At 50.2% G+C, this 12,841-nt stretch overlaps 1 protein-coding gene across 1 annotated transcript; it reads right to left on the bottom strand.

Annotated features, from left to right (window-relative positions):
* Positions 1-4,141: 4,141 nt before the first annotated feature.
* Positions 4,142-10,073, bottom strand: Wnt10b (Wnt family member 10B). The gene is made up of 4 exons (XM_042677724.1): positions 10,000-10,073; positions 9,599-9,861; positions 7,449-7,822; positions 4,142-4,751 (listed from the first exon to the last, which is right to left on the bottom strand). Exons 1-4 carry the CDS (start codon positions 10,071-10,073, stop codon positions 4,293-4,295), a joined length of 1,170 nt encoding a protein of 389 aa, XP_042533658.1. The 3' UTR covers positions 4,142-4,292.
* Between the last annotated feature and the right edge of the window lie 2,768 nt (positions 10,074-12,841).

The raw sequence follows: 12,841 nt of genomic DNA, 5'->3' as shown, positions 1-12,841 counted from the left end.
CGGTTTTCTGGTGGTTTATTGGAGATAGGAGTCTCACAGTCTCTCCTGCCCGGGCTGGCTTTGAACCACAATCCTCAGATCTCAGCCTCCTGCGTAGCTAGGATTACAGGCGTGAACCACCAGCGCCCGGCTCCTCAGTATGTTCTTTAGATATGTTCCTTATAGCCTAAACCCATTTTTACTGTATCCCTTCACTCTTTCCCTTCCTCCCATACAGACTAATTCAGCAACCACCTGAAGCAAGGATTGGCTATTTTCTGGCACCACCAAATTTCCAAATCCAGAAGTTTTGGTGCTCAAGTGAAAATTTAGGACATAAAATGTTGCTTAGGTGGCTCATGCCTGTAATCCTAGCTACTCAGGAGGCTGAGATCTATGGATTGCCGTTCAAAGCCAACCCAGGCAGGAAAGTCTGTGAGACTTATCTCCAATTAACCACCAGAAAACGGGAAGTGGCACTGTGGCTCAAGTGCTAGGATGTTTGCCTTGAGTTGAAGAGCTCAGGGATAGCGCCCAGGCCCAAAGTTCAAGCCCCATAACTCACCAAAAAAAAAAAAAAATGTTGCTTAGCTCTGGTGGCCCAAGCCTGTAATCTAGCTACTCAGGAGGCTGAAATATGAGGATGATGGTTCAAAACCAGCCTGGGCAGAAAAGTCCATGAGACTTTTATCTCCAGTTAACAAGCAAAAAGCTGGAAGTGGAGGTGGGTTCAAGTGATAGAAAGCCAGCCTTAAGCGAAAAAGCTAAGGAACAGTGTTCAGGCTTTGAGTTCAAGCCCTAGTACTGGCACACACACACAAAAAGTTGCTATAGCCATGTGCTGATGATTCACACCTGTAATCCTACTACTCAGGAGGCTGAGATCTGAGGATCATGGTTCAAGCCAGCCCAGTCAGCAAAATCTGAGAGACTCTTATCATTAATAAATTACCAAAAAGAGCCAGAAGTGGCACTGTAACTCATGTGGTAGAGCACTAGCTTTGAGCAAAAAAAAAAAAAAAGAAGCTCAGGGACAGAGGCCAGGCCCTGAGGGTAAGCCCCTGTATCAGCAAAAAAAAAAAAAAACTTACTCCCTAACTGAACACTCCTCAAATTTTACTTGCTACTCTGGTACTCTGGTACTTTGGTACTTTGGTAATTTGCCTGACTTAAGCAAGGGTAATTGTATAGAGTAGACATATCTATTGCCTTAGAGAAGTGGAATTATTTCTGTGTTCCCCAACAAAGGCAGTAACTCATCAAAAATCACAATCTAGGGGCTGGGAAGGTGGCTCAGTGGTAGAGCACTTGCCTTGCATGCTTGAGGCCCTGGGTTCGATTCCTCAGCACCATGTAAGCAAAAAAGAAAAAAGCCAGAAGTGGCGCTGTGACTCAACTGGTAGAGCACTAGCCTTGAGCTGAAGAGCTGAGGGAGAGCACCCAGACCCAGAGTTCAGGCCCCATGACCAGACCCAAAAAAAAAAAATCACAATCTAGAAGGCCCCTACCCATATAGCCATTTGTAAAGTTCTCTGTGTGTGTTGTGTTCGTTTTTCACATTGTATACTGAAAAGATAAGTTTTGGTTGTTTTTTTCTCTAAGATAGGACTAGGAATAGAGAGACTGAAACAAAAGAAATTCTGTTCACTCTACCACTTAGATAAAGGAATTATTTTACTATTAAATATGAAGAAACCCTGAATAAGGAAAGACAAAATACATTTGCAAATAATTCAGTGGTAGAGCATGGTAGTTCTGGTGGTTTCTGGGGAGGGGAGGGACTCCCATATTTAGCTGGGTATGGTCCTTGCAGCCTCAGCACTCAGGAGGCTGAGGCAAGAAGATCACTAGTTCAAGGCCACACACAGACACACCCCCCAAAAAAACTGAGTGCAGAGAGCTCTTGCCTATAGTCCTAGCTACTCAGGCAGTTGAGATCTGAGAATCACAATTTGGAGCCAGCTGGAGCAGACACATCCAAGAGACTCTTTTTTCCCATTAGACAGCAAAAAGATGAAACAAATTAAGACAAGTAGCTAGAGGCATGACTCAGCAATATCTGCCTAGGGAGCATGATTGGAATTCAGACCCCAGTACCACTAAAACAAAATTAAAAAAAAAAAAAAAACACAACAAAACAGCAGCTGGCACTGGTGGCTCACACCTGTAATCTTAGCTACTCAGAAGGGTGAGACCCAAGGATCACTGCTCAAAGTGGGATTGGGCAGGAAAGTCCAAAGTCTGGAGACTAATCTCTAATTAGCCACCAGAAATCCAGAAGTGGAACTGCAGCTGTGGATCAAAGTAGTAGAGCACTTGCTTTGAGCAAAAAAGCTCAGGGATAGCAACCAGGCCCTGAGTTCAAGCCCCAGGACCAACCAAAAAAATAAATAAAGGCAAATCTTCAATTTTGAGCATAAAAATTCTTTTTGTATGTTTCCCATCAGTCTTACAGCTATTTCTGTAGTTCTCTGGTTTTGAGGCAGAAAAGTATCTTTCGGGTCATAGTTCAGAGCTAAGATACATACATCAGCTAGGCACTGGTGGCTCATTCCTGTAATCCTCAGGAAGTAATTACTCAGGAAGTTAAGATCCAGAGGATTAGAATTCAAAGCCAGTGGGGGCAGAAAAGTTCCAGAGACTCCACTCCAAAAAATAACCAGCAAAATTCAGGGCTGGAGGCATGACTTAAGCAGTAGAGTGCCACCAAGTGAACAAGCAAGAGACCCTGAGTTCAAATCCCAGTACCATCAAAGCAGAGAAGACTTCCTAATATATAGGATAAGGGCCAATCACACTGTAGCCAGAGGACTAAATCTGGTACTGCAGTCAATTTTTGTGAATTAAGTTTTATTGAAAACAGCCACTCCCATTCATTCATTTATGGTCTACGGCTGCTTTTATTTCTCTCTACACTCACGCTCTTCTGTGGCTGCTTTTGGTCTATAGCAGCAGAGGTGAGTTGTTATGGCAGAGTTGAGTATATGAGACAAAGACCATAATGCACATAGCCTACTACATTTACCTTTTACAGAAAAAAGAAAAAAAAAGTTCAAGCCTCATTGAAGGCAGGGATCAAAGTGATCATTGGAGTTGTGCTGAGTTGAGAAGGAGGTCTACATTAAGATCTCTAGCCCTCCATCCCTAGAATTCCCTCCTGGTTTTGCAAACTAAATTTTGTCAGTTAAGTCATGAGAATCATTCCAAATCCTGTGTGGAACTCAGCAGGATATACATAAATGAAGTTAGTGAGTACAATGGTATAGAATTCAGCTGGGTGCACGTGGCTCATGCCTATATTCCTAGCTATTCAGGAGGCTGAGATCTAAGAATTGTGGTTCAAAGCCAGCCTGTGTAGCAATGTCCCTATGAGACTCTTATCTCCAATTAACCACTCAAAAAACCAGAAGTGGCACTGTCGCTCAAAGTGGTAGAACACTAGCTTCCAGTGAAAGAACTCAGGGACAGCCCCCCAGGCTCTGAGTTCAAACCACACAAATGACAAAAAAAGAAACCATAAGCTGACAATCCAAGTGTGTCTAGATATGTCATCAGTCCACTAGTCAGTAGCTTAATTTATTTTTGTTTCAAACAAGTCTCAGTACAATAAATTATCCATTCCCACCCCTCTTACTGAAGAAGGAAAAAAGAGAGAAAGAGACTCCAAGAGTCCCAGGTAAAACCCTTTCTTTAGAGAGACCTTTTTTTTTTTCTTTTAACATGAATGGAAAAAGACATCTTCCCTAAGGTCCTGGATCAAAGACTCTCTGAAGATTCAGGGGAGAAACACCATTCTTCCCTCATCCTTTCCCCAAGAAAAACATCTCTACCATTCCTGATTCCCAGTCCATATGAGGGCATCCAAATTGTGGTAGATGAGTTTGGAAACCACAAGTAGGAGGGAGCGGTCTCTTTTTAGATATAGGACAATAGTGTCCCAGAGGGTCTGGATTTATCCTTTGAGGAAAGGAGAGTGGACAAAGTATAGGGCCTCCCCAGCCAGAAAGAGTAGGAATCAGAGTTTAAGAGACCCTGGAGGCTGAGAAGGGGGGAAAGCAATACAGTGCATTTCATCTCTAACCATTTAGATGTGTAAAGAGCAGATGGCTTCCATCACTGGAAGACCTTCCAATTGTTGGGAGATGGCTACATAGCACAGACTTCACCTGTTCCCCCATACACATCCAAGCTGTTTCTGGATAGATACTTTTGAGATTCCAGGAATCGAGATTGGCCCTCGACCAAAAGCAAAGGGCTGAAAAGATGCCCTTCTCATACAGCCCCCTTCTCTAGCCCCAAGAAGAGGGTGACCCTCACTTACACACGTTGACCCATTCTGTGACTTTGCATTCATCACACAGCACATAACAGCACCAGTGGAAGCGACAGTGGCAGCGTTCCACACGTGTCTGCCGAAGCACATTGTGCCCTCGCCCACAGCACAGGCTGCCACAGCCATCCAACAGGCGACTGGTCTTATTGCAGGCCCGGCCTCTTGTGCCAGGGGAGCCCACGGTGGGGTCTCGCTCACAGAAGTCAGGAGACTTCTCAAAGTAGACCAACTCTCCTGAGAGGCGCCGGGGGCGCAGACGAGGTTGGAAGGCTCCAGAATTCCGGTTGTGAGTATCGATGAAGATGGCTCTGCCCAGCCGCTCTTTCAAAGCTGCTCCCACGGCCCGGAACTCTGGGGCTGCTCTCCAGCATGTCTTGAACTGGCAGCTGCCTGATGTGCCATGACACTTGCATTTTCGCTTCAGGTTTTCAGTTACCACCTAGAAGCATCAGAAAGGAAAGAGGTGAGAAGAGGGCAACAAACCAAGTGCCACTTGTAATCCTCACGCCTCATGAGGCTGAGATCTGAAGATCATGATTTGAAGCCAGCCAGGGCAGGAAAGCCTGTAAGATTCTTATCTCCTACTAACCACCAGAAAGCTGTAAGGGTAGCTGTGATTCAAGTGGGTAGAGCACTAGTATTAAGCAATAAAGCTCAGGGACAGTGGCCAGGCTCTCAGTTTAAGGCTCAGGATCACCACAAGAAGGAGGAGGAGGAAAAGGAGGAAGAGGAGGAGGCGCAGGAGGAGGAGGAGGCAGCATCGGCAATAAGTAGATTACATAGATGCAGGAGAGGAAAGGGTAGAGAATGAAGGAGAGAGCAAAGGGAATATTAGAAGAGAAAGGGTAACTCTTCTTTTTTTTGGGGGGGGGTTCAGTCGTGGGGCCTGAACTCTGGGCGCTGCCCCTTAGCTCTTCAGCTCAAGGCTAGCGCTCTACCACTTGAGCCACAGCACCACTTCCGGCTTTTTTATTTTTGCTTATGTGGTGCTGAGGAATCAAACCCAGAGCCTCATGCATGCAAGGCAAGCGCTCTACCACTGAGCCACCTTCCCAGCACCTCTTCCTCCTCTTCTTCTTCTTTTTTTTTTTTTTTTTTTTTTGGCCAGTCCTGGGGCTTGAACTTAGGGCCTGGGCACTGTCCCTGAGCTTCTTTTGCTCAAGACTAGTATTCTACCACTTGAGCAACAGCACCACTTCTGGCTTTTTCTATTTATGTGGTACTGAGGAATTGAACCCAGGGCTTCATGAATGCTAGGCTAACACTCTACCACTAAGCCACACTCCCAGCCAAAGGCAACTCTTTATGACTGGAGGATTGCCAACGCAGTGTAATTTGCCCATTTAATCCCTATTTAGTAACAGAACCAAGACTGGACTTCAGTTGCCCTGACTCTCAATTCAATGCTATTTCCAGAATAAGTACTGATAAAATGGGAAATGTGACCTAGGGCACTCCCAAAAGCCTGTAGGACATACAGCTATAATAACAGCTGTCATGTAATGAGCCAAGGACTAGTCGTATATGGGGCTCACTGTCTGCTAGCTCAGCTTTAACATCACTGTAATTGTGGGTTATCATCAGGCTCTTTCCATAGATGTTAAAACCTAGGCTGGGTAACTTGCTAATGGCAAGCGATGATCTATCACACCTCATCCAGTTACTCTGCGGGGAATCTCAGACTCACTCTAGTCAGTGTTCAAAGAAAGAGAGAAACAGGCATGGTGATACACACCTGTAATCCTAACACTGGAGAGGCTGAGGTAGGAGGCCAAACTTCTTAGGGCTACACAGCAAAACTTCATCACCAAAAGAAGAAAATAAAAGAAAATGGAAAAGAAAAAGGAAAGGGAAGAGGGAGCTGCTGGGTACTGGGTACAAGTGGCTGAAGCCTGTAATCCTAGCTACTCAGGAGACTGAGATCTGAGGATTGCAACTCAAAGCCAGCCTGGGCAGGAAAGTCTGTGAGACTTGTATCTCCAATTAACTATCAATAAGCTGGGGAAGGCAAGTCCAGTGGTTCATGCCTGTAACTCTTGCTACTCAGGAGCTGAGGTCTGAGGATCACAGTTCAAAGCCAGCCCTGGCAGGAAATCCTGTGAGACTCATCTCCACTAAACTATTTAGAAAATGCTGGAAGTGGAGGCTGTGGCTCAAGTGGGAGAGTGCTAGCCTTGAGTACAAAGCAGCTCAGGGACAGCACCTGGGCCCTGAGTTCAAGCCCCAAACAGGCAAAAAAAAATCTGGAGAAGTAGAGTAGAGCTTTGGCTCAGAGCAGTAGTGTGCTAGCTTTGAGGGTGGGGGAAAAAAAAGCTCAGGAAAAGCACCCTGGCCCTGAGTTAGAGCCCCATAACTGGCTTGTAGCTCAAGTGGTAGAGCACTAGCTTTGAAAAAGCTCAGAGACAGTACTCAGGCCCCAAGTTCACACCCCAGTACCAGCACCAAAAAGGAGGAAGAGCCAAGTGTCAGTGGCTCATGCCTGTAATCCTAGCTACTCAAGAGGCTGAGATCTGAGTATCATGGTTCAAAGCCAGTCCAGGCAGGAAAAATCTGTGAGACTCTTTTCTCCAATAAATCACCAGAAAACCTGAAGTGGCGCTGTGGCTCAAGTGGTAGAGTGCTTGCCTTGAGCTGAAGAGCTGAGGGGCAGCACCCAGACCCAGAGTTCAAACCCCACAACCAACCAAAAAAAAAGAAGAAGAAGAAAGAGGAGGGGGAGGAAGAGAAAGAGGAAGAGGGGAGACAAAGGATAGAAAAACAAAATGGGAAAGAAATACCAGGGGATGGCAGGGCACTCACTGGTGGCTCACACCTGTAGTCCTAGATACTCAGGAGGCTGACATCTGAGAATCACAGTTCAAAACCAGCCTGGGCAGAAAAGTCCTTGAGACTTTTATCTCCAGTTAACTATCAGAAAACCAAATGGAGCACTGTGAGCAAAAGAGCTCAGGGACAGTGCCCAGGCCCTGAGTTCAAACTCCTTGACTAACAAGAAATAGGAAGAGGAAGAAGAGGAGGAGGAGGAGCAGGAGGAAAAAAGAAACAAACAAAAGAAAACCTGGAGAGACCCAGGACAACAATAACAACAACACACACACACACACACACACACACACACACACACACACACACATACCTGGCGTCCCACCCTGTTGTTGTGGATCCTCATTCGTGCCTGGATGTCTCGAGGAGCTTCCCTGGAATCCAAGAAATCCCGAGAGAACTTCTCTCCAAAGTCCATGTCATGGTTACAGCCACCCCATTCCCATGTGTCTTGAGGGCCAGGGTTGGGGCCTGAACCAGGCACAGGGCTAGGCAGGGAGTGGGGGAAACTCTTGCCCCTAGATAGTGCTTGTAGCTGCAGTAGCTTGGCCCTCAGCCGATCCTGCTCACCACTGCCCTTCCAGCCACAGCCACAGCTCACCAGCTTCCCCAGGCTGCAGGCTGTGGCGACTGCGTGCATGACCCCAGCTGCCAGCATGGAGAAGGAGAAAGCACTTTCCCGGAAACCTGGGGATGAGAAAGAAGGGTATGATGGTGCAAATAAAGTGGATAGGCGGATGGGAAGCGAGATGTAGTCCACCTCCTTGCCAGAAATTTTCTAACTGAATTTTAACAGCTGAGTGAATTGAGAGAAGAAAGTCATGGGGCAGGAAAGAATGGACAGGGTATCAGTCTCCTTATGTATAAAGGGAGACCCATGGGTCCAATATGATCTCTAAGGCCCCTTCTCAGACACTGTAAACTCAGGTGCAGATGAAAGAGTCAGCCCAGAGGCAGAGACCCTCTAGATTGGGAGAGGACTGTGAGGAAGTCCCTGAGGGCTTTGAAGATGTTTCAAGGAGTTCTACATCTGAAAGACTTAGAAATTCCCCAGCCCTGCAGGGAGCTTGGGTGATGGGTAAGGTGTGCCAAGCCGAACTCTTAGAGGTTCTTCTTTTATTTTTTTTCAGGGTTATTTAAATTAGTCTTTTAACCAGTCTACCCTCTACTACTGGAACACCCCCAACACACTGGAGGCTGTGGGGCTGCCTTTCCCAGTCCCAGGTTCCCGGGTTTATATTTGCCCTTCAAGACTGCCCTTTATGTTTATCCTAACCTGCCATTACCCTATAAAATACTAGGAGGAGGAGAAAAGGGGGTGGGGAATGGTGTGATTTTCCCAAAGGCCCTCTTAAAACCTTGACCTCTTTGTTGTTGTTGTTGTTGTTTGGGGGGTATCACAGAGGCTAAGGATGACAATGCTTTCCCAAGTTTAGATAGACTTGCTGATCATTTGGGTATTGAAGCCTTTCCCTACCCCCCTGGCAAAAGAGTGGTCAGTCCATTGCTTCATTTTAAGCAAGGGCTTTTTGGTGCCCGGAGAAGAGAAAAGGCATCACCTCCTTAGATCCTAGGCCTCTCTTACCCCAGGATCCAGGACTCCCAGGCCAGCCTCACAATTCCCCCCCCCCCTACACACACACCCCCAATCTTCCAAGAGCGAAGCTGTTTGCACACGTCTTGGGAATTCCCCAGCAGTAGGCAGCTGCCTATTAACCCCCTAGTCCCCAAAGCATGACTCCCACCCCTAGGTTTTGCCCCCATGGATCTTTACTCCTCCGGGGCATGAACTTCCAGCAGGACTTGGGGGAGAGGCAATGGAGCCTCCCAGACCATCCCTCCAGACCAGGCCAGCAGTGGCCTGTTCACCACCCCTCCAGCCATGCCTCACCTGCTCAGGTGAGTGACATCTCGGGCCCCCACAGCACAGAGGAAGGGGCTGCTCCCCAGCTTCAAAGCCATCAGGGTCTTTGTTCCCAGCTTTGGCTCCTGGGAACCCCAGCAATTAGGGGAGCAGGTTTAACCCTTAAACGGTTGGGGGCGTCACCCCACCCCCGCTGAGACTCTGGGGACACCAGCCTGGGCTTGTCCCGGTGGAGAGAGGAGAGGAAAAATGAGGGAGGGGGGGGTGGGTGGGAGGACGTTTGAAGCTTCCAAAGTTGGGGCATCTCTCGTTCACAGGTGCAACCCCAGACAGCGTTGGGGGGAAGCAGGAAAGGGAGGGGGCTGGCTAAGGAAAGGGGAGCAGGCACTGGGCTGCATTGCCAGCAGCCCGCAGGTGGAAGTGAAGAGACACAGACGGGTGGCCAGAGCCGGCTCTGCGTGGCTCCAGGAGGGAAATTCCCGGAGAGGCCCCTCTCAGAGCGGTGAACTGGTCCCTTCTCGCCTCTACCTGTTCCCCCCCCCAACCCAACCCACCCCCTAAGCCTGGGCGGCAGCATTGACCCGCCCAGCCAGGCTCACCGCGTTTGAGGATGGCGCTGTGGTGCGGCAGGCGGCCACCGCCCTCGAGCGCTGAGCAGTTCCAGCGCTGGTCGCGCAGCTGGTGCTGACACTCGTGGACAGCAATGTGCAGACCCTGAAGCGCGGACGCTGTCACGTCGGGGCTGCGCAGGCACAGGCCTAGCTGACGCTTACTCAGGCCTGACAGTGTCAAGCACACTGTGTTGGCTGTCAGTGGTGGCTCACCGGGCAGCTTCAGGCCCAAAATTTCATTGCTTAAAGCCCTAGGAACCGAGAAGGCATCTTGGGGGGGTCTGTGGCCCAAGCCTCACATTCTCACATTCTCTCCAATATCCCCAACACACACACACACACACACACACACACTTCCCCATCCCAGCTGGAAGACAGGAACGACTCACCGACTGCACAAGGCCAAGAACAGGAGACTGGCGAGGCCCGAGGGCGGTGGCCGTAGCAGGGGCTCCTCCAGCATGTCGAAGCCCGGAGGCTCCGGTGGGCAGATCGGTCAACCGCCTGTTGGGCACGATGATTAGGGTTCTAGAAGAGGGTCCCAGAAACCTAAGGATGCTCTCCTTAAGTGTCCTGAGCCACCGATGCCACCTCATTGAGCTTTTTTACCCATCCCCTAACAAAGCAACTAGAATCACCCCCCCCCCCCCCCGCCTTGCTTTCCAGACTCCTGAGTTCTAGAGCCTTAAAAAGAAGACTCCAAGAGCACCCCCCAACCCTATCCAATCAGACACGAAGCTGGGCACACACACACACACACACACACACAGAGTTGGACTCTCCACCTCTCCCTTCAGGACCTCACCCACTGCTCCCTCTTCCAGGGCCCCACAACTGGCTTCTCCACCCCTATGGGCTAGCAGAGAGATCAGGAAGGGGGTTCCCCACCACATGAGGGGGTCTCCTTTCCAGGTGCTGACAATAGCAGGCAAGCTCTAGCAGAAGGGGCTAAGACCAGCCTCCCCGCCCCCACTTTATGCCCTGGCCCACCTAGCAGGAAAAGTAGAGAGGCTCCAGGTGTGACAAAGGCCATGAAGGAAACCTGGCGCCAGCGAGGGACATTGTCCTCTTCTCTCTTCCCCCTCCCAACCCCTTTACCTAAGGACATGCTTTCTGGTCCCCACGTTCCTCAACCTCGGTCCCCACCTCTTTGCTCTCCAGTTCATTGCCCTCTAAATTTGGAGACACTCCTTTATTCTCTGTGCTTTTATCTCTAGCAATATCTCTGGCTCTCTCTGTGTTGTCTGTGCTCCTGTGGGTGGATGTGTACCTATCTGTCTGTCTGACTTATCCATGTGTCTATCCGGTCCCAAATGTGTACCTCTCTGCCCTCCCTTGCTTTCCCAGGTCCCATTACCTCCAGTGGTTCGGGTTGCACGGTCTGCGACCCGCGCGGCTGCGTCGCCTGAGCTCCGCTTGGACTGCTTTAAACCGTGGGGAGATTGGATCGGGATCTGCCCCCTCGGCAGAGCCGCATTCTTCCAGGGCCGGGCCACTCCTCTGCGCCGCTTCCCCAGCGCCGCCGCGGCCGCCGGGAGGAAGGGAGGGAGGAAGAAGGGAGGGAGTGATCAAGAGAACCAGCAAGCTAGAAAAGCACTGGGGGCTCTGCCTCGGCTCGGTCCTAACTTACAGGCGGCTCGACTGGAGCTGACGGAGCTGCGGCCCCTCCCCGAGCCCCGGGCATCCCCACCCCACCCCTTCGCACCCCCCCACCCCGCCTTGACCAGGGGAACACAGCCCTCTGCCCCCCCCCTTCCAGCGTACACATACACACACACACCCTTTCCCCCGACGCCCCGATTCAGGCTTGGCCCCACTGAAGGAGGAGATGGCTACAAGTCCCTCTCACCTGCTCTTGGGAGGGTTCAAAGATCCAGCCTAGGAAGAAAGCAGGACCCGATCCAAATGGCACTGTCTTTCATCATTTTCCCCTTTGCCTCAGTTTCTCCAGCGACAGCGGGGTGGATGGTGAGCTCCTTTAACAAGAGGAGGACGGAGCTGGACTGTCTTTGGTTTCAGGCGTTGGACAGTCGCTTGGTGAGTCCAGCGAGTGAGCGCACCACGGGTCACTCGGAGCCCGCGGAGAAAGGCGCTGCGCCGCCGCCCCGCCGAGTGGCTTGGCCCCCGCCCACCTCGGAGCCCAAGCCTGCCCCTTGGGAGGGGTCAACTTTGGCCTCGGAATTTGGCCTGGAAAACACACACACACACACACACACACACACACACACACACACACACACACACACGAACCTCAGGTAGTTCTGCCCTTGCACCTCTCTTCCCTGGTAGGCGATCAAGGGTTTCTCTCCCGACATTTCTTGGTGGGGTTGCAATTCTCATGGCTGAGATTCCTGCTCCACGCTCGCAGATTTTCTTCCTATGGTCTGAGGAAGGCCTCAAGTTTCCAAATTGAGCTCAGCTCATAGGCAACTGGGATAGAACCCAGTCTTGGGGTGTCCAGGCACAGGGTGGGGGAAAAGCCTTAAGGAATTCCAGCGGCAGTGAAGGGGTTAGGCGCCACCGCACTCCTGCTTGACTCACCCTCATAGCTCTAACCACTTCGGACTATTTTTGCCAGAGAGGGGCCCCAGGCTTCCCAACCGCCCCCAGCCCCTGCCAGACCGCAGCCCAAAGCATGGCTGGCCCCACGCACCCGAGGCGCATTGACTCAGAGACACCCCCTACTCCCCAGTAAGCAGAAGCTCTGGGTTGATATCCAGGAGACCACAGTCACCTCTTCATTGGGAGTGGCAGACAGTTCTGTTGGGCAGCCAGCTTGCAGTCTGTATCGTGACAGGTCTTGCCTTGTACTGAAGAGGTGACACTGGCTGGGAGGCAGAATACTCTGCCAGGAGATCAGGGATTTAGATTCATTACATGTGTGTCTTGCAGCATGAACTCAGGCCTAGACACTATCCCTGAGCCCTTTTGCTCAAAGCTAGTGCTCTACCACTTTGAGCCACAGTATCATTTCCGGCTTTTGGAGAGTTAATTGGTGATACCAGTCTCATACATCTTCCTTCCCAGGCTAGCTTTGAACTATGATGTTCAGATCTCAGCCTCCTGAGTAGCTAAGATGACAGGCATGAGCCACCAGCACAACAGCTTTATTGGGATTTTTACTAACCATCTTATGTGTTAGACTGAACAGGCTGGGAGGCAAAAGTGCCAGGAGCTGATGACCTGAACAGGCCTGGACCACCAAAGGTCACTTTTCTCTGATTTCCTATC

The sequence above is a fragment of the Dipodomys spectabilis genome, unplaced genomic scaffold (genome assembly GCF_019054845.1).
Source record: "Dipodomys spectabilis isolate Male_0828 unplaced genomic scaffold, ASM1905484v1 ptg000039l, whole genome shotgun sequence".
Classification (NCBI taxonomy): Eukaryota; Metazoa; Chordata; class Mammalia; order Rodentia; family Heteromyidae; genus Dipodomys; species Dipodomys spectabilis.
Note: the sequence above shows the minus strand (reverse complement) of the source record. Positions and strands in the feature narration are given on the sequence as shown.

What these genes read in the sequence shown, in the direction of transcription:
- Wnt10b (XM_042677724.1), bottom strand. Translation starts at nt 10,073, where the DNA reads ATGCTGGAGGAGCCCCTGCTACGGCCACCGCCCTCGGGCCTCGCCAGT. An exon ending in TTCTTGGCCTTGTGCAGTCG is followed by an intron (nt 9,862 to 9,999) that starts GTGAGTCGTTCC and finishes CTCGGTTCCTAG; the next exon opens with GGCTTTAAGCAATGAAATTT. An exon ending in CAGCGCCATCCTCAAACGCG is followed by an intron (nt 7,823 to 9,598) that starts GTGAGCCTGGCT and finishes TCTCATCCCCAG; the next exon opens with GTTTCCGGGAAAGTGCTTTC.